The sequence below is a fragment of the Pristis pectinata genome, chromosome 21 (genome assembly GCF_009764475.1).
Source record: "Pristis pectinata isolate sPriPec2 chromosome 21, sPriPec2.1.pri, whole genome shotgun sequence".
NCBI lineage: Eukaryota > Metazoa > Chordata > Chondrichthyes > Rhinopristiformes > Pristidae > Pristis > Pristis pectinata.
In genome coordinates, this window is record NC_067425.1 from 14,765,798 (window position 1) to 14,787,704 (window position 21,907).

Here is a 21,907-nt window from a genome sequence, read left to right on the forward strand (position 1 = left end):
TAGACTACCTGGACTCAAACCCTACCAGTTAATCATATTTCCTGTTCATCATGTCAGCTCTTGTATTCATTTACACCAAACAACATTTACATTGATAGTGTACCTTTAGATGATTTGTTGCATAATACCACACAAAAAATCTGCTAGGATATCTGGAGAAACACTTAGCTCGTAATTGCTCCACTAATAAACATTTTCATACTGCCATAACTCTGTAATTAGTAGTTGCCTAGGAAACACTCTACAAGATATCACTAGATCAAAAAGAACCTACTGAAACATATAGAAAGAGAATATAGAATCTCAACATTGTTCTCCACAAAAAAGGCAAATAATATTATTTTCCAACTCAAGGAGAGTTTGCTCAATTATCATGCTGGAACATCTAACTATCTTGTTTTGTGCTTATTCTTCAATACACATTTGTATGATGAAGTTGTTTTGTGCTTTTAAATTCAAATCAGCAATATGTCTTTGTATTTTCCTATAAATAACAAACTGGTACAAGAGGAATGGGATATTTGTTTCTCTTTTTGACCTTCATAAACATCGTAAGTGTATAATCAGCTCTAATAAATGAAACCCAATGCACACTCATATGTAGCAAAAAAACACATAGGGACAAAGTCTTTTGAAACCACATAATACTATTAATAAAAGAATGAAATGTGTTTTAATATTGTCCTTCCACTTCTTCAGCAAGATGGATCAGCACAGATGCCTCAAATATGTTGATTCTTTGCTGAAATTACTCACTCTTCCAAGAAAAAGGGAACCAAAATGAATGTTTTACATTGCACAGGTGCTTATTTTGACCCGTATTATGTATATCAATAAACAAAAAGTCACAGTTTTATAAAAAAATTAATTCAATACAAATGGGTGGGAACAAGAATTAATATTTGGAAAATGTCATATTTTAAAGTTTTTTTTAAACATACACCAAAATTTGGATCTGTTCTACATGGCCAAAGAGACTGCTATTTTAATTCCAGAATATCATTCAACCAATGTGTGCACATGTCTTGAGGCACTCTGGATTCCATGCTGGTGAGGGTTTGGCTTGTGGACGGTCACTGTCCAACAGATGTCTGTATAGCAATCATGAAATAATTACAATCATGAAATACTGATTTGATGCCAGTACTGCCATTTTAGAATTCAACACTCCCCTAGTTAATTCTCTCACCTAAGTATTATGCTGTGGCGACTCACCTTACCGGTATCGAACTGGCTCCCGAGGTCGCGAGCGTCGTCAGAGGCCCCAACCCAAGATGGCACGGGGCCCTCCTTCTTCTCCATCATTGGGCTAGGAAAGCCCGTGCGGGAAGGTCAGGTGACCCACGCTGAACCGTAGCGCGGGAAGATTTTCGGTATTAAAAGCGCACCGCGCCCCTGTCGTTCATTCAACTTCTGACTCTAAACAACCGACTCTGTGTCTTCATTTCATAGTAGCATAGCTAGCTGCAACATTGGTGACCCCGACGGGCCCAAACGTTTTTGGACCCACGATGTCTGCGCAACAAGAGGTACCTTTTGGACCCTCCAGCCTCGTGTCTGGTTCAACCAGGCTGAGGCCCTGTTCCAGATTCACCAGATCACCAGAAACGACACCGAGTACTACTATGTGGTGAGCGCCCTCAACCAAGACACCACAGCCCAGGTCAAGGACTTCATCCAGGCGCCCCCGGAGGAGGAGAAGTATGGTAAGTTCAAGACCCTCCTTCTTGAGACTTTCGGCCTTTCCCGACGTGAACGGGCCTCCCGCCTCCTCCACCTCAATGGGTTGGGTGACAGACCCCCCCCCCCCCCCCCCCCCCGCGCTCATGAACGAGATGTTGGCCCTGGCAGACGGCCACAAACCCTGCCTGATGTTTGAGCAGGCCTTTCTGGAGCAGTTACCCGACGACATCCACCTGCTCATGGCGGATGCCGATTTCAGCGACCCCCTGAAGGTGGCTGTCAGGGCAGATGTCCTTTGGCAGGTGAAGGAGGAGAGCGGGGCGTCCGTCGAGCGCGTTGCCACACCACGTACCCAGCAGGCCAGACCCGGCAATCAATCGCACCCCACCCACCACCAGGTCTGAGACACAGACCGACCAATGGTGTTTCTACCACCAGCAGTAGGGCGCAGACGCCCGCAGGTGCCGGCCACCATGCAGGTTTCCGGGAAACGCCAGGGCCAGCCGCCACTGATGGCTACGGCGGCTGGCCACCCGGATAGCCTCTTGCATGTGTGGGACAGGCGTTCTGGCTGTCGTTTCCTGGTGAATACCAGAGCCAAAGTCAGCGTCATGCCTCCCAAAAGCCATTCCCCTCGCAGACACCTCCACCCAGTCATGCGCATGGGCCCTTTTGTCAACTTGGGTGGCCCGTTTCGGTGTCCCGGCACACATCACTTCAGACAGAGGAGCTCAATTCACCTCAGGCCTGTGGTCTGCCGTCACCAGATCCACCTCACCACCACCTGTCATCCGCAATCCAATGGGCTGGTGGAGAGGTTCCATCGACACCTGAAGTCAGCACTCATGGCCCGCCTTAAGGGGCCCAACTGGGTGGACGAACTCCTCTGGGTCCTGCTGGGGATATGTACCTCACCAAAAGAGGACCTGCATGCCTCGTTCGCGGAGATGGTCTACGGAATGCCCTTGGTCATCCCGGGTGAGTTCCTACCAGTCCCTCGGGGACCAGAGGAAGAACCTGCTGCGACGCTCGACCAGCTGCGCGAGCGGCTTGGAAACCTGGCCCTGATACCCACCTCGCGACACGGACAGGCCCCGACACATATGTCGACATCCCTCTGAGACTAAGTTTGTCTTTGTCAGGAGGGACGCGCGCCGGACACCGCTGCAGCAGCTGTATGAAGGGCCATTCCGGGTCGTCAAGAACAATGGGTCTATGTTCGTGCTGGACATTGGGCGGCACAAGGAGGTTTTTGCAATTGACCGGCTGAAGCCGGCTCATTTAGACTTGGACCAACCCGTAGTGGTCCAGTGAGCACAACACAGGGGCAGACCACCCAAGTCATAGTTTATTTAATTCTGGTTTTCACAACGGTATCGCCAGTTCTGGGGGGGGGGGGGGGGGGGGGGGAGGGAGGTGGGGTTATGTGGCAACTCACCTTACCAGTATCGAACTGGCTCCCGAGATCACGAGCGTCGTCAGAGGCCCTGACCCAAGATGGTGCGGGGCCCTCCTTCTCCATCGTTGGGCTAGGAAAGCCCACACGCAGGAAGGTCAGATGACCCGCACGTGACGTCAGCGCGGGAACTGTAGCGCGGGAAGATTTTCAGTATTAAAGGTGCACCGCGCCCGTCGTTCATTCGACTTCTGACTCCAAACAACCAACTCCGTGTCTTCATTTCATAGTAGTGTAGCTAGCCACTACAATGCATTCAATTTAAAAGAACCCCCAGCCCAAAAACTAGCACTCTAAGGGGATCATCACTTACTTTCAACTTAGTTCCCATTTGATTTTTATTAGTTAGGTCCTGTGACTGTAGAAGAACTTAATATTTTAAAGTTGCTTAAGCCTGCAAGGAATGGCGAGTCAGCTGCTGAAAGACTTGTCCTGACTTCAAGGCTTCTGCACAACCAGCTGCTCCCATGCACGTACACGAGTAGGCATTCCCTTCAAACTATAGCACGACTGGAAGAATGGGCAGAAGGCAGAAAAATAGGACAAGCTGCTGGACAAGGTGCAGGAGGCCATATCTGCCCATGCTGTTCAAGGACCAATCCTCCTACCCAGACCAGTGAATAAAATAGTCTGTGCTTACACATTGACATCCTCACTGCAATCTGCAAGCTGCTGCAGGCATGATGCTCTTCTCGTTCAAGAGGTGCAAGCTGATTTTATCAGGCTAGCTATAAGTGGTGCTAACCACTTGCAAGTTTGGGTCTCCTGCTGAAATGGGCTGTTGAGCAGCCAGCCACATGAGCTGGACAGTGGCAAAAAGAACTGATACCCTTGGAGATACACCTGTTCAAAACCCTTCCTCCTTCCATGTCCCAGCCTTCCACCAGCAGTTCGTCTTTTTCTGTGTATCCTTTGCTCATTCTTCTTACAGTCGTGCTAAGTTCTAAGGTAATACTGACTCATGCACCTTATTCTGGAAGACCAAAAAAGGCAGAGAGGAAGTTAAGAGAGAGAATTAAGGTGACAGGCAACTGGAAGTTCAGAACAATGCTTGTAGATTGATCAGGTATTCCACAGACATTCACCCAGTGTAGAGAGGACCACATTTCATGAGTGCCAAATGCAAAAAATACCAAATTGAAAGTGGTGCAAGTAAATTGCTGTTCCAACAAAGCTCAATGCAAGATCAAAGAACAACACTTTTTCTATCAACAATAGTGCCAAATCTAAATTTTTAAACATTGCATTGATTACACTTCCTACTAATTTCAACTAAGAGATTAGAAAAGGAATGAGAGAAAGAACTAAAGTGAAGAGTAATTGGAGGTACAGTCAGCAAGGATGATTCAAGGCTTTTCTGCAGAGTAGTCATCCAACCTGCATCTGTTCTGCCAAATGTAGTGATGATGATAATGTAAGCATCAACTGCAGCATAATAATAAAGTAGTTAGCAATAGAGACAGTGAAGGCACTGATGATCATCTTTCAAAATTGATACTGGAAGGCTCCCGTGAATTGGAGTTTATCAAATGTGATCCCACTACTCAAGAAAAATGGGAAGACAGAAAAAAGGAACTATGGACCTGTAAGCCTAACATCAGTGGTAGGGAAAATGCTGAAATCGATTAGAAAAGATATCTTGAAAAGAATAATAGGATTGAGCGAAATCAGCATAAATTTATGAAAAGGAAATAATGTTTGGCTAATCCATTGGAATTCTTTGAAGATGAGGAGACCTGTGGAATATATGTGGGCACCAGTGAATATGGTGTATTTAGCTTTTTAGAAGGCATTTAATAAGGTCCCACTCAGGTGGTTGGTTAACAAGATTTGAGCTCATACAATTGTGGATAATGTACTGCCATAGATTGAAAACTGGTTAACACACAGGAAGAATGGAAATAAATGGGACTTCCTGAAGCTCACAAGCTACAACTATTGGAGTACTGCAGGGATTGGTGCCCGAGCCCCAGCAATTCAGAATTTATATCAATGATTTGGCCGAGAAAACCAAATGCAAGCATGCATTGCAGTAGGCAGTTAGGGAGGCAGGTGAAGGCCAACATTCCATAACAAAAGGAATTGAGTATAGATGCAGAGATCTTACTGTAATTGTACAGGGCCTTGGTGAAACCACACCTTGAGTGTTATGTGCAGATGCAGTCTCCTTAAAGTGCAGCAAAGATTCACCAAATGATTGCTGTGATGTAGCAAGATTGGAATAACATTCACCACAGTTTAGAAGAATGACAGGGGACCTCATTAAAACTTATAAACTCCTGGCAGGACTGGATAAACTAAATGCAGGAAAGACATTACCAACAGTAGGAAATTCTGGGGTCACTGCCTAGGAATACAGAGTAAGCAACTAAGGACTGACAGGAGGAGAAATTTCTTCACCCAAAGAGTGGTGAACTTGTGGAATTCTCTGCAACAGAAAGTAGTTGAGGCAAAAATCATTAAATATATTCTTGGAGAAGCTAGCCACTAATGGCTGAAGAGATCAAGGGATACAAGGACAAATGCAGGAATACAGTAATCAATTTGAATGATCACACCGAATGGCAAAGCAGGCTCAAAAGGGCCAAGTGATTCCTGCTCCTAATTTCTAGATTTCCTGGTACTGATGAAAGATCGTCAACCTAAGATGTTAACTGTTTTTCCTCTCTTTACAAATGCTGCTTGATTTGCTGAGTATTTCATAGAACATAGAACACTACAGCACAGTACAGCCCTTTGGCCCACAATGTTGTGCCGACATTTTATCCTGCTCTAAGATCTATCTAACCCTTCCCTCCCACATAGCTCCCCATTTCTCTATCCTTCATGTGTCTATCTAAGAGTCTCTTAAGTGTCCCTAATGTATCTGCCCCCACAACCTCTGCTGGCAGTGTGTTCCACACACCCACCACTCTCTGTGTAAAAAAAAAACTTACCCCTGACATCCCCCTTATACCTTCCTCCAATCACCTAAAATTACGTCCCCTCGTGTTAGCCATTGTCGCCCTGGGAAAATGTCTCTAACTGTCCACTCAATCTATGCCTCTTATCATCTTGTACACCTCTATCAAGTCACCTCTCTAAAGAGAAAAGCCCTAGCTCACTCAACCTATCCTCAGAAGACATGCTCTCCAATCCAGGCAACATCCTGGTAAATCTCCTCTGCACCCTCTCTAAAGCTTCCACATTCTTCCTATAATGAGGAGAACAGAATTGAACACAATACTCCAAGTGTGGTCTAACCAGAGTTCTATAGAGCCACAACATCACCTTGCGGCTCTTGAACTCAATACCCCGACTAATGAAGGCCAACACTCCATACGCCTTCTTAACAATCCTATCGACCTGCATGGCAACCTTGAGGGATCTATAGACGTGGACCCCAAGATCCCTCTGTTCCTCCACAATGCTAAGAGATTTTCTTGTTTTATTTCAAAGTGGCTTATTGGGTACATTGTGCAGCTGAATCGATGTTACATTTTCTCTGCCAGAAGCTGAAGAATTTTGCACTATGTCTTAGTTGCCCCAGGCTAGATCCAAAACTATGCCACCTATTCCTATTGCAACTAATAAGTTTTGTTCATGGTGTTGACACAGTCAATGCTAGAAAAGATACAAGAGTGAAGAATATAAAAGCTAAATTTTTTAAACATCTTATGTATCCAAGTTTATTTCATCCCAAGTTTGTGCTTCTAGTGTGGCTCACTTTAAGTACCACAGTTCTGACTGAGACATTATTGTTTAAAAGTGGAGAAAGAATTCTGCATCGAGTGCGGTCTGTATTATCATCCTTGGCCTAGGAAAAAGGATTACAGGAGGACAAAAGTGTCCCATCATTTCCCGAGCTCCAGTGAGCGCAAAACACAAAAACATTTACCTCAAATGGATTAGTTGATGACCTCCTGGTAGTCATGAACAAAATAAATGACAGGTGCTTACAGGAAAATGTACTTCATAGAAATGCACACACTTGAAACCGTAGAAATAATTATTATAAACAGTCACAATAGTCACCAGCTGGCATTCCAAAATCCTTCATATTGAGGGCTAACATATATTTGGCATTTTACAGTTAAATTAGTCCTTCAGCTAGAGACCAGGAAACAGTTTTATCCATGTCCACAGAGATAATTCAATGACCTACTGCCATTCCAATCAGAAGAAAGTCTCAGCACCCCAAGTTAAACAAGTGCTATTGTAGCCTTGTCAAAGATTCCTATTCTTGATTGTTATCCAGGTACTCCCAATGGAAGTATATATGTGTGGAGAACAAGGACAGGATACAATCCATGAGGGGGAACTTCATTGATAAGTTGTCATCATCCACCCCACATCTAATCAAGGTTGATTTCTGAAGTAACAAAGAGCAATGACTCTTGGAATGTACTCTGGTAAAGATGATTGAAGAGAAGAAGGGAGAAATTTAGCAGACTATAGCGTGACATCACATTGTAGAGCTCCAACTTCTGAACATAAATGCCATTTGAAAAATGTTATGTTATATTTCATTCGCAATAAACATGCCTTGCAAGTTGGAGAAGACACAATGTGCAGCTTTATAAAAAACAAACTTAAGTCTGGCTACAAGCCAATTCGTCAGCGGCATTTCAAAATGAACAGAAGTGCTTCTTCCAGAACTAACGTGATATAAATCTTTTACACAATGTAGCACTATTTATGACCAACTCCAGTTTTAAACTAAACAACAGAATCAACTTGCTGCAAAATGCTTGCAATTGTCAACGAGGTTTCAGTAAAAAGACCTACAGTAGACAAACCTCACCCGGGGTCAGGTTCAACAAAGAAAAAAAGTTTCAAAGATGAGGAAATTCTGTGTGTTCTAGTTAAGCCATTTATTATAACCGAATCCCAAATCGGATTAAGATTTCATAGCAGACAGCAATTGTTCTTGGATCTGGCTGGAATGCCTTCAATATGACTCCTACTTTTGTGTCTACCTCAGATTTTATTTCTCCTTTGCTCCCTCTTAATGCCTTCATAGCTTCCATAAGATACTATCTACATTGTCAAACCCTTGGCAACCAACCCATAGACATGGAACTACTTCAACTTTGTTCAATTCTCATTGCTACAAGATTCCTCAAGCTCTGCTCTTCAAATTGGTACTTTATTCCAAGATTTAACCTGCCATTGAGTGAATTATTGAAGGTCATGTTACAATGCACCCTTACTTTAGAAATACAGCCTGCTGCATCATAAATAATATTTTCTGAAAATGAAACGTCCAGGATATTTGACTTCTGTTCCCAAAGTTCAGTGAAGAGGACTGATGACCTGATTACATCACCTTCAAGTTCATGAGCAGATACTGCATTTGGAAGTAAAAAAAAACAAACTGCTTAAGGAATTGGCGGGTCAGGCTGCATCCATGGAGGAAATGGACAGTCAACGTTTCAGGTCGAGACCCTTCATTTAGGTTGAAAGATTAGCGGGGAGACAGCCAGTATAAAGAGGTGAAGGGAAGAGGGGAGCAAGAGCTGGCAAGCAGTAGGTGGATCCAGGGGAGGAGGAGTGATTGGCAGATGGAGGAAGGAAGGGGAAATACGCCAGAGGCTGGGAAGTGATAGGAGGATGGAACAAAGGGCTGAAGATGACGGAATCTGATAGGAAAAGAAGGTCTTGATCGGTCGTATGGGTTCCTTTGTGCTGCACCATAAAAATATGAAAGGACAGGACAGGTCCTGTTGACTATTTACAGCATTTTCTGTTTTTATTTTAAATTTCCAGAATCTGCATCTTTTTCCTTTGAGAACCTAGGATAAATTTTGTCAGAGAGAATGGAAAGAGTGTCTAGTTATGCACATACCATTTTAGTGGAAAACATTTGAGAGATTTAGAGAAATAATTTCAATCACTCAATTCAATTGCTAACATAGTCTTCTGGAAAAAAAATTACAGTCCGTGAAAGTTGAATTCCATGAGAGGCAATTTTCTCATTCCATACCCACCTCATTATGTCCCAATCTAAATAAGCGTTATTAATGAAATTGAAGATCCCCAAAACCTCAACCCACAATCATTAATAATTAATTCAAAGCCCAATGCTCACTTCCAAGTTCTAATCCCATACAATCTGGCAAGTGTCAGCTTTTCAGAACAGAAATGTTTGCAGTGAAAGAAAGTGACACACCCTTCATCAGCAATTCACAACTATTTCTTGGGAGGTTGCATGAACAGAAGTAGCAAATGGACTATTTTCAAGACATCCTACAGAAGAATGCAGTCATTGTTAAACTCAAAATTAATAACTTGGAAAACCGTTGTCACAGGTCACAAGGGACGAAGAATTTCAGTAGTTTTTTTATATATATAGCTGATCAAGAAAGAAATATATTAACTATTTTGTTAGCTAATGTTCTATTCCATATTTGCAAAAGGAATCTTAAGAAAATTAACATTAGATCACAAAGCAAGAGTGAACAAATGCAGGCTTAGATTGTTTTTGAAAGCAGGACACGCTGGTTGTACTCTGACTGAGCGATGAGAGTCTGCTAGAGCCGAAATGTAATAATGATTCTTTGTAATCTTTGAGTAAGGGAAAACATCTCACCAGTTGCCATTACTTTTTTTAAAAATGCCAATGAATAGCCAATCGAACAATTAGCCTTTCAGTCAACTACTTGTGGTCAACTTTGGCTCAGAACTAATTCTCTTCCCAAGTCAGAAGTTAGTTACTTCTTGAAACGTTACTATATAATCTAGGGTTGTAACATCAACTCTTCCAAATAATCATTCTTTCATAGATCTGGCTCCTTACCTAGGGTGGTTATTTCCGACTGTTCCCTTCCCAGGCCCTTATCGCTGGTGTTCTATAGTTTACCCACAGCCAAGCTTTCCAACTGACCCATTCCTTAGGAGATGGTTTCACTGTAGGCAGAACTACAGGAGCAGTAGGCCATTTCTCCCTTGAGCTTATTCCTTGAATCATGACAGAGTTGTGACCTAATTCCACACATCTAACTTCCCCCACAATCCCATTTTTTTTAAAATTACATTGGATATCAAAGATCTCTGAAATTTATTAACCAATTTAGCATCAACAGTCACATACCAAGATGTTCCAAATTTACCACTATGTGCTGAGGTGCCCTTGCTAAAAATTTTTAGCCTATGCTTTGAAAATTCAGATACACCACATTTGTTGGTCCCCACTTAATCCTCTTTGGATTTGTCAAATGTGATTTTCCATTCAGTTTAATCATGATTTTTAGTGCCCTGCTCAGACTATCTTAATAATTATCTGTTTTCAGCAAAATGCTGGCATCTTTCTCCGAAATTCTAAATGCAGTTGCTACAACTATTTCCATAGCTCTTGTGTACTTTACCAAGGGAAAGAGGTGGATGAAAAATAGGAATTTGGAAGGAGAATTCCAAAAAGGAATAAAGACAGTACTTTTAGAAAGCCAGAAAACACATACCAGCAGTGGTTGGCAGAGAGCATTCCAAAAGGCAAAAAAAGTATTTATACCGACAAGTCCAGTGAAGAAAGGGAGAAATTGCTAAATGTAGGAATTAGTTTGAGGAGTGAGATAAAGGAAAAGTAGAGGGAATCGAAAAAAGTCAGCATTACAAATGACATTAAATCTTGGAAACAGCATCGCCTGTCCACAAGTCACTCATGAGGAATGAGGGGTATAGCAAAAGATGATTTATTGACAATTCATAGAAAAGAAGATCAGGATTTTATTAAGTAACCTACTTATTTTCCAATGTTGGATGAATTATACTGTACAAAATAGCTTGTTTGCAAAAATGCACGTTTGGATGTTTGGTAACATTTTCTCTATTTTATTACGAAGTGTTCACTCAATATAACTCAACATAACTAAACCTCCTTTACCAAATCACTAAATAACCAGATCTACCTTAACAAAATGACACCCAGCTCTTCAAAAGTAGCATTTCAATTGTAGCACCATAACTACTACCAAATTGAGTCAACTCAGGACCAACCCAAAAATAAAACTTGTTGATTTGCAAAGCAGCGCCATTTACTATGGACTTCATAAATAATACTTAGCTTTATATCTTAGATTGCTCTTCTGTAAAATAGAGCTTAAGCCAGGCTCCAAGGGTCCCAATCTTTCACACATAAAAAAAACATGTGACTGGATCAAAAAGGGCAAGAAAGAACTTTTAGTCCGATCCACCTTCAAAAACCTTTTCAAGAGCTTTTTAGATTAAGACAATTTATAACATTGCATTACTGGGCAATTTTCAGTGAACATTAGTCAGGATTAATGTTCCTTCTCAGTCTAAGCAGAACTCTGATGAAATAAGAAGCAAAAGAACACAAGACCAAGTAGAGTAAAACTCCAATAATCCAACAGGCTCGGGACTTCGGTTGTACCAGATTAAAGAATTCTGGACTATTTGATTTTATATTAATACCCCAACAATTTTTAATTCACTTATATAATAAATGTCCCCAATGAACGAGGCAAGCTTGAAGGGAGCGTGGGAACCAGGACCCTGGAGGGTTGGAAGACAAGGCGGCAGACCAGGCCCAGCAAGGCCAGCAGGAGGTACAGGAATCAAGGTCCTGGTGAGGCAGAAGGGAAGCACAGGAAACATTACTGGGTGAGCCAGATGCCAAACCATCAGGATTTCCAAATGGTTGAATAGTGGATTATCGAGAGTATTTTTTTACAATTTTCAAACAGTAATACTTTAAAAGAAATAAGATGCTTAAAAAAAACCACACCAAAAGCTGAAATGAATGGCAGGAGGATAAAAATTGGTCTGACAGTAGCAGTCAGAAAAAAAAACAGCAGACAAGATCTGTAACTGCATAATGCCCAGGCCAAAGTTGACTATATTCCATTACCTTTCTAAACATACAAAGTATACTTATTTTTGTTCAGCAAGGGTTTTTTTCCCTAAATTAAGCACTAATTATAAACTACTTACAGATGAAAAAAAATGCTGAAAAGCCAACAATGACATTCTGTCATTATTTGTCACCATCTACCTTGTGCACATGTTATGGCAAGTCACTTGCAAATTATGGATAGTATATCTAACAGCAGCTGGGCTGGAGCTTTGCAAAGCATGTGGAAAATTATTTCTGCCTGGAGAAGCAAGTTCATGCTTTGAATCAGCTAATCTGATGCTCTGAATCAGTGGGAACTCACCATCACCACAGATCCTCCATTGAGGATACTAGGAAATTTGTTATAAGTGGATCCATAACACAAGATCACAAATGTAAAATTCTCCAACTACTTACCTATGTTTGAAGCTTTCGTTTCACAATTGGGTGGAGGTCAAAATGTTTTGATGACAAACTCCAGGGATATTAGTTTTTTTTTTCGACCGCATCTGCTTGAATTAACTATCATATTAAACAAAATACTTTGGGACATACTTGATTGGGTGATCCTTTAAAGGGAAATATTTAATGCATCTCAGTGGTTTTAGTATGCTCGAGTTCCTACAAGCTAAGTTAAAACTGAACCTTAGGAAATCATTTGAAGATGGATCTTACTGATCAAAATCAAGTCTTCATCAACAGCAGTGGTAGTAATGTTATCTGATAATTACATTGCTTCCTTCATACTGCTAGGATCCAATTGTGCTGCCAATTATTTTTCAAAATCTACATCTTTACCTGACCTTCCACTTCTAATGTACAAATAAAATCATACACTTGCTCTACCATTAATAACCAAAATACTAAAACTTATTTTTTCATAAACAGCTCCTAAACTTAAATCCTTCCCCCCCAAACTAAACCTCACAATTTTTAGTTTTTAAAAAGAAAAACTACCATATGATATTATTGTCCCTCTGTATTTGCAATTGTTTAATTTTCTCAGGTAAAACAAGCAAGTTCATTCCCTACAAGTTTACTGATAGCAAACAGACAACTTCTTGCACATTTGAATCAAAGTTGCTAGTTTCCATGCTGGGCTCTACCGCCTGTCACCAAATAAACAAATCAGTTTAGAGCTGTATTAAATTGGTTTAATTGTGCTTATAATCAGTCTCACATGAAATCATCTTCACTATATTTCTGCCCATTCATCCAGAACCTCCACAGCTCACAGAAAGACACATTCCAATCAACATTTGTACTGATTAATGGTCCTTAAAAGAACATTTCCAATCCTCATCCCAATTATATGACCCGATTTATAGTACAGCAGTGTCAGGCATTCCCACAAAGAACATTGGTGATGTTCTAAGTGGAAAGGCATCGCACAGCAGCAGCAATTCCTCCATGACCACAAAGTAACATAGGAACAGAGGTGAATGTCAAACTAGAACCGCTTCTCCCTGCCCCCTCCCCCTACTACTGTTTCCTCTGCTCCAGATATTAAAATATTCACACAGCAATCAGCAAAAGTGACAGAAAAATTTTAAGAATAGCTAAAGAATTCAAGAATGTACTGAACCAAAATGAGTGTATCAGACCAAAGGTTTAACTGGGTCCACTAACTCAATTTGAGCCTGCAACATAACTTGCTCTAAAAGGCAGTAAAAATAGATTCTCCCCCAACTGTGCACTCACTCAAGTCAGAATGACCCCATTCTAAATGTACACATGGAACCAAATAAATCACTCAGGCTGCACCAAATTACAACATTGAACCAGACTACACCATACATGCTTGAGTCAAGGTTTGACATAGGCTGATGGCACCATCGGGATAAACTTCCTGCAGTAATACGCACAAGGAAATAATACTGCAAAGTTTATTGCATTCCCAATGGCCTATGCTCCATACATGGAGCATGCTCCATACATGGTCCCTTCCAGCCACCCAGAGTGGTAACTTTGAGAATAATCTTCACCAACGTAACCAATAACTAATTATTCTGGAGAAGATTAACAAGGTACAGCAATTTGAAAAACATTTCAGCTTCACACCTTGACAAAAAGAGCCAGTAAATGTTTTATTCATGTGTAAATCATGTGAAACTCAATTAAGATTACTTATTACAAGATTAGACTTTTGTAAAACTGAATTTCTTGCTGAACATTATGTAAGTGTTCCATGAACATCAAAATGATTTATGCAGCTCCCAGCATATACCATTAAAAAATACAATTGTGGAAAATCAACTACACGGCACAATATTTTAAGAAATTAATCATCAGCTAATGAATAAACAGAGCATAATGCGTAAATACCAAGCAAGCCTTTAGAAACATACAAAATATAGTTGGGGTAGGCCAGTCAGCCCTTCAAGACTGCTCTGCCATTCACAGGATCAGGGCTGATCATCCAACTTCACTACCTGTCCCTGATTTCTCCCCATGTCCCCTTTAGCCATAAGAACTATATATTAATTCTTGAATTTAATGGCTTGGCATCAACTGCCTTCTGGTCAAAACTAATGCAGTACTAATGAGTCAGTTTTGCAATAATAGCTGATTAAAATTGTTGCAGTTCCAACAGATTTATTTTATTTAGTGTCATACAGAGATACAGCACAGAAACAGGCCCTTCGGTCCATCAAATCTGTGCCAACTATCAACCACCTATTTATCCTCTCCTTCATTAATCCCATTTTTCATTCTCCCTATGTTCTCATTAACCAGATTATACCATTCCCCAATACTAGGCACAGTTTACAGTGGCCAGTTAACCTACCATTCTACACATCTTTGGGAAATGAGAAGAAACTGGAACAAACCCACCAAATCACAGGGAGAACATGCAAACTCCACAAAGATTGCATGAGGTCAGGAATGAACACAAGTCTCTGGCAATGTGTGGCAGTGGCTCTACCAGTTGCGCCACTGTGCTGACGAGAAAATTTCTGAACAGAGCCAGTAATGTCCTATGGTAATAATATAATTGTGGCTCACCACTAAAGTGTGATACCGCAACAGCAGACCTTAGTTATTACACCACATCCAAATAAGCCGTTTGTTGATGTGCAATCGTTAAATGTTCAATGCAACCCAGAATGATCTCATCTTTCAACATAATTTGCCAAAGCATAATCAGGAGGCCCATCCCCTTTTACTCCACACTCATCCTCTAATTATCAGATTACCTATGTAATTTATTGCATCATAGCAAATGAACTCTAAGAATCCCTGGTCTCTATAATATATTTTCCAGTGGCTCAGTACATTTATTGGATGGTCCTACAATCTGCACAGATTTTTGTTAAAATATAGAAAAACTACTGCTCCTAACTGTTAATGATGAAATAAGCAACAGCCATAAATCATTTGAAAACTTTTTATGAAATATCCCAGTTGTCAAGTTCTCATTTATTCCATTAACAGCATGACTTTAAAAACTCTCATATTTTCAAATCCTACATGTCCTTGTACATCCCCATTTTTAATCTCTTTCAGTTCTTCAACCATACCAAGTATCTACATTTCCTCCAGTTTCAGCTCTTATCAACCCAATTGTTCCATCTGCCAAGGCCTCAAGCTCTTGAATTCCCTCCCCAAAGAGAGAGACGTTTAAGAGATTACTTAAAATTCCTGTTCATAACTAGCTTTAAGTCATCCCTAAAACCTCCCTAATAGACTTGGTATCAATTTTCATTGATGACACTTCCGTGAAACCTCTCGGGACATTTAATTATATTACGATATAAATAATATCAAATAAACAAATCTGCACTCTTAGCTAATATCAGCTGATCAGTACTAGAGACAAAATGACTCGAGTGTCCTGGGACAAAAGGAAGTAAATAAGATAAATAACTAACTAGCATTTCAATTTTGACCACAAACCAATGACAGGCAAGAATAAGTTTTACTTCCCATGAACAAATAATTGAGGGAAAAAGTGTCAGTGGCTAACCTGGCACTTACTGCCCAAGCCTAACTGTTCGAAGTACTTGCTGGGTCACTTCAGTAAGCAGTTTAAAAAAAATCAGCAACGTTGCTGTAAATCAAGGTTCTCAAAAAAAGGCAGAAGTGACCGACTTCCTTCCTGAAGGATGTTAATGAACCAGATCGGTTTTTATGACAATCCATTAATTTCACAGTCACGGTTTTTATTCCAGGTCTATTAATCACCGGAATTTAAGATGTCCAGCTTCCATAGTGGGATTTAAATTCCTGTCCCTAAATCAATATTCCAAATCAATATTCTACGCCTCTGGATGCTAGTCCAGTAGCATAACCAGTCTCCCACCATAACTATAGATTTGGCCTTTGCTATGGTGCTTCAAAGCATAGTATCTTTTCTATATGGACTAATGTACAAATAAATCACAGGAGAGGAAAAGAAATAAGGCAATCTTAAAAATATCAATGTTTGTAAAAGTTATTGAAAATATAAACAGAGTAAACATAGGCTGGAAGAACAATTTTATAGATTTTAATGTTTGATTAAAAATGCAACCCTACATCGTAGTGGAGCCAAATTCTTTTATACATATTAATATTGTTTTAATGCTAAAATTGTGATATTTTCTGCCTTGATCCTTAACTTTTTCCCTTGCTTTTACACAAATTTGGTAAGAATGTTTCAAGACCCAATTTGTAATGTAATTGTGATGAAAAGGTATACAGACAAATTTGCTTTTGTGCTTCTACCAATAATGCTGTAAACTAGCAGCTAGGAAGGACAATGAATGACAAGTATGACTCACACACTCCATCCCCCCAGGATGTCCCTTACACCAGACTTTCCCCAATAGCAATGTAGGTCAACTTATTAAATCAGAAACAAGGAGGAGGAAGAAGAAGAAAACTGAACTAAATCTCAAAGTTGCAACAAGTCATTTTAATAGGAAATTACCTACAGACAAAAAGTTTTATATAACAAATAAATTATTTTGTTAATAAGTCAGAACTAAGGGTAGGTTAATCCATATCGCTACACTTTTTGTTTACTGAGTATGGAAAATTCAAGCACGAAAATATCCACTTTATCATTACCAGAGAAACTAGAGATCAAATGCAAAATGTTTATGTGCAAGAGAGAATTTGTTGATATGCTTAATATAATATTATCTGTGTTACAATTTATTGAGAAAATAAACTAAATTTTACATGCAGGTTTACAAAGACGTGAAGTCTATTTGCATGATGTAGAAAGATTCTCAGAACAAAAAGGTTAAAATTTAATTAAGGGCAAGTGTAACAAACTTTGTTTTACTCAATCACTGTTTTCTGAGTTTCTAATCTCTCTTTCCAACCTTGTCCTCAGCTATAGGCTTTCACCCTTGAAAAGGCACTTTTAGGTTTAATTCTGGTTAATCCAGGTTGATACCAAGCCAAGCTTTATGTACTACTTCATTTTAGCTGTCCTGCAGCCTGTAACAAGCTGATTTAATGCATTGAAGAACAAAGCAAATTCATTTACCCCTCCCCCCCATTGTGTCCTACCCCAGCATCTAAAACAAATTAAGCCTAGAACTGAAAGTGGCTGGAGGGAGGAAACATTACACAACATTCCCTGAAAGTGATTTGTACATCAATTTATTTGGATCACAGAGTAAGCAGAAATCTGCTAAACATTCTTAGCATCTAAGTAGGCCACAGGAGAGATTGAATGGTCTGACAACATAAACATACCATCAAGAAAATGAATGAGAGAACTGGGTAATAAAAAAAACTTTACATGAAGGTATGAAGTTATATCTAAACATAAATGATGCTGTCCATTGTAGCTTCTTTTAAAAAAATGCGACTTTATACAAGCAGAATGCAAAACACCAGTGAAATAAAATAGTAAGCCTGTAGAGACCAAGATGTCTAGTGCCTTGTAACTGATGTCAATGTAGATTGTGCTTTTGTGGTTCATTTATGTAGGTTTACTCTAGTACTGTAACCATCTTCAGTCAAATCAAGTACTTCAGTACTGGATCATAGTTTTAATCTGCTACTAGCACTACAGTTATTTGGAATAACAGGTACAAATTTATAATTTACAGATTACCTCATTATTTAAAACACAATAATTCACCAAGTACTCAGCAGAAGGGGCTGTCACTCCATTTTGATTTCAATGTATTTCTTTTATGCCAAGTGAACTTGATGCAACCACGTTAATGGAAAATGGTGAAATATTCAGTTGTGTGTATAAAATCTTAAACTTATATTAACTGAATGAGTGATATGACTAAGATTTTACTGTAGGTTAGTAAGAAAACCAAAAATATTAAAAATAACTACAGATGAAAAATTAAGCATAATATGTTTGTAAGGTAGTTCTCAGACAACACAGGCATTGTCCCTACAGACGTGATTTACTATGTTTGAAGAATGAGGGATAAGAATCAGTTAAGCATAATCGTGTTTCCAATAAACTGGGGTGGTCACTTCATGGGCTGCTTGGAAATGCAACAATGAGCCTTGTGGTGGAGATGGGGAAGAAGGTGTCACATTATAAATGCCAATTAATTCACATTAACTGATACCAACAACAACAATAACTTCCATTTATATAGACTTTTAAAGCAGCAAAGCAACCAAAGGCACCCCTCAGGAGTATTAATTATTCCAAAGCCATGTGAACATGACAGATGACCAAAACCATGGACAAGGAGATATGGTTTATGCGTCTTAAAAGGTTGAAAGGAAGTTATTGAAGTAAACACGTTTAGCAAGATTTCTGTTCCCAGGCCTGAGCAAGGGTGTCAAATGCCAAGCAATTAAGAGTTGGGAATGATCAGGATGTCAGTTTTTGATAAGATATCTTTATTGGTCACATGGACATCGAAACAACAGTGAAATGCATCTTTCGCATAGAGTGTTCTGGGGGCAGCCCACAAGTGTCGCCACGCTTCCGGCGCCGACATAGCATGCCCACAACTTCCTAACCCGTACGTCTTTGGAATGTGGGAGGAAACCGGAGCACCCGGAGGAAACCCACGCAGGCACAGGGAGAACGTACAAACTCCTTACAGACAGTGGTGGGAATTGAACCCAGGTCACTGGCACAGTAATAGTGTTACACTAACCGCTACACTACCGTGCCTGCCAATGTCTTAAATAATTATTGCGGTAGAGGCACTTTGAGATATGCAAAATCAAGGCCGGAGAAGGATTTGAAAACAAGAATGAGAATTTTAAGGACATGTGTCGAAGGATGTGTACCTATACAAGCTTTGAATGATCTCAAGTTTACAGAGAACAGAACAAAGGAGGCTTGCCCAGAGTGCACTAAAATAGTCTAAAGTTGACAGTGACATGGATGAGGTCTTAGTAGCAGAGAAGCTATGTAGAGGCAACATTGGGCAATGTTATGGAGGTGGAAACAGGGTGGACATGTGGTATTAAGTTGATGATGGGGCCATACGAGAACCATGACAGCAGACAACAAACAATAGGCAAGAGGAACTCAGCAAGTAGAGCAGCATCTATAGGAGAAAAGGAATTGTTGACATTACAAGTCAAAACCCTGCATCAGGACCAAGAGTGGTGTCTCTTGTGTCTCCATGACAGCAGACAATCTGGTTTGGTTTATCACAGTTACCAAAGAATGACTTGAGAAAAAGAAAGTTTGTGATGGGAACCAAAGATGTGTATATGGAATGAGCTGCCAGAGGAAGTGGTTGAGGCAGGTACAATAACAAAATTTAAAAGACATTTGGATAAGTACATGGATAGGAGGGGTTTAGAGGGATATGGGCCAAATGCAGGCAAATGGGACTAGCTTAAATGGGCATCTTGGTTAGCATGGATGAGTTGGTCTGAAGGGGCTGCTTCCATGCCATATTACTCTATGACAGTTTTGATTACTCTCAATGTTGTGATTTATTAGGATTTATCTGTCAACTAAACCACACTAGAGGAAACCCTTTCCAATCATGAAATCAATAAATAAGAATCAAATGCAGAGTTCTGTGCCGAGGGATTGGAATGAAATAGAAACAAACTTGACCCAAAGTACAATGGAGCAGAATACTACAGTAATAGAGTACTACAGCACAGAAACAGGCCCTTCAGCCCATCTAGTCCATGCTACCCGATCTTCTGCCTAGTCCCATCTACCTGGACCATATCCCACCAAACCCCTCCCATCCACGTACCTATCCAAACTTCTCTTATATGTTAACAACTGAACCTACATCTACCACTTACACTGGCAGCTCACTCCACACTCACACCATTCTGAGTGAGGAAGATTCCCCTTAAATATTTCACCCTTCACTCTAAACCCATGTCCTCTAGTTCTAGTCATTTGTGAAGGTGTTAGCAATAAAGTTGGCAAGAGAAACTTGTAACAGTAACCACAGCAGTGCCAATTCATTTTATCAATAGCTAAGCCTCTCTGGATAATCCATTATGAAAAACTGTCATCTTTTGTCCCCCACCTTTTGAAAGGACTTCCTAATTTACACCCTGGAGACATTACACCATTTCATCAAGCGGGCACTGCTCCACACTGCAGATATAAATGAACGGATAAAGCACCTGCTGTACGTGTACACGTGGATTACCCGGGGAGTCGGTCTACCCCTCGAAATGCAAGCAGGAGGCCGCTGCTGAGATTGTGCGCAAACCCGGCGGAACCCATCACCAAATTGCACTCAACAATGAGCCGGGCGGGCGGCCGCTCGCGAGCACGCGCACGCGCGGGGGCGCGGGCGCGGCGCGGATGTGGGGGGTGGGGAGGAGGAGAATGGACCCGATTCAAAACACTTCCGAACGTTGTTTTTGAACCGAAGTGCGCGCGACGAATCGACGTAACGGACCTCCATATATGGGAGGGGGGGGGCGGGAGGGGGAAAGAGGCCGATAACCGCGCACGCGCACCAGGCCCGCGAGCGCCTTCTGGGTCGGCGACCAACCGGCGGAACTCACCGAAACACAAGGGCTGGAGGTGGTACTCGGCGTCGGGGACCGCTGGACCGTTACTAAAGCCATCTATAGAGCCCCAAACGCTACAAATCGCATTCTTGTACGAGTTCTCCAAGAATTCGGGGTTTTTTTTGGATCTAACTACCGGTTAAGTACAGTAAATACAAACAACAACGCCCTGCACACCGACACGTCTGACTCTCCGTCAAACGAACACTGGCGTTTCTAGCCGGGGCGGCGCGACTGCGCACGCGCGACACCCTTGCCCTGTCAACAAACCTTAACTCTTTCCAGGGTTTAACTCTTTAAGAAATATGTAAGAAATCAACAGAGCAATCGTACAATTACTGAAACTTACCAAAATGCAAAAGAAGAGTCACAACCCAGTAAACCAAAAGGTTGTCTTGCGAATCGTGGCAATGCTTTTGCAAGAAATTTTAAAGAGTTTTTAAATTCCAGTTTGGTATTTGGCATCAGCACAAAGAAAGTACTTACTGGGTGTTTTAAAAACGTGTAAATATGACTAAGTTCAAATATATTCTTAAACTCTTAATAGAATTGATTGTAATTCTTGGTGCGATCAGGCAGTGACCACACAGTGGGTATTACAATTAACGCAGCATCCCTGGGCTAGAAAAAATGGAAAAATCAGCCAAGGTTTTTGCTGTTGACTCGGTGTCCCTGTTAGAAAATAATATTGGTTGAAGATTTATTTGGGTTCAAACCTGAGGTTAAATAATCTACTGAAGCTCACACACAAAAATAACCACTTGTGCAAACAATAATACATGTTAGTAATTAAAACTGGATTCCCAGCATCTAAAATGATGAATTCTACCAAGATATTACTGGTAATACATAGATAGGTATATACCAAATCCACAAAACAAAAGAAATCTAGAGATAAAGCTAAATAGGGAAGACAATCTGAATTTAGTGGAGTTGGTAAAGTGTCTGGAAGTGGAGTTTTCTTTATTGTTTTAAATTTTGCTTAAAAATAGACTGTATCAGTT

At 40.6% G+C, this 21,907-nt stretch overlaps 1 protein-coding gene across 1 annotated transcript in view; it reads right to left on the reverse strand.

The window, feature by feature from the left end:
- The window catches only part of ssh2a (slingshot protein phosphatase 2a), a 113,782-nt gene extending 92,380 nt beyond the window's left edge, over positions 1–21,402 (reverse strand). Inside the window, exon 1 of the mRNA XM_052036013.1 lies at positions 20,898–21,402. Within this exon, the coding sequence (XP_051891973.1) occupies positions 20,898–20,960 (63 nt within the window). The 5' untranslated portion in view covers positions 20,961–21,402. The remainder of the gene's footprint in view (positions 1–20,897) is intronic.
- Positions 21,403–21,907: the final 505 nt, after the last annotated feature.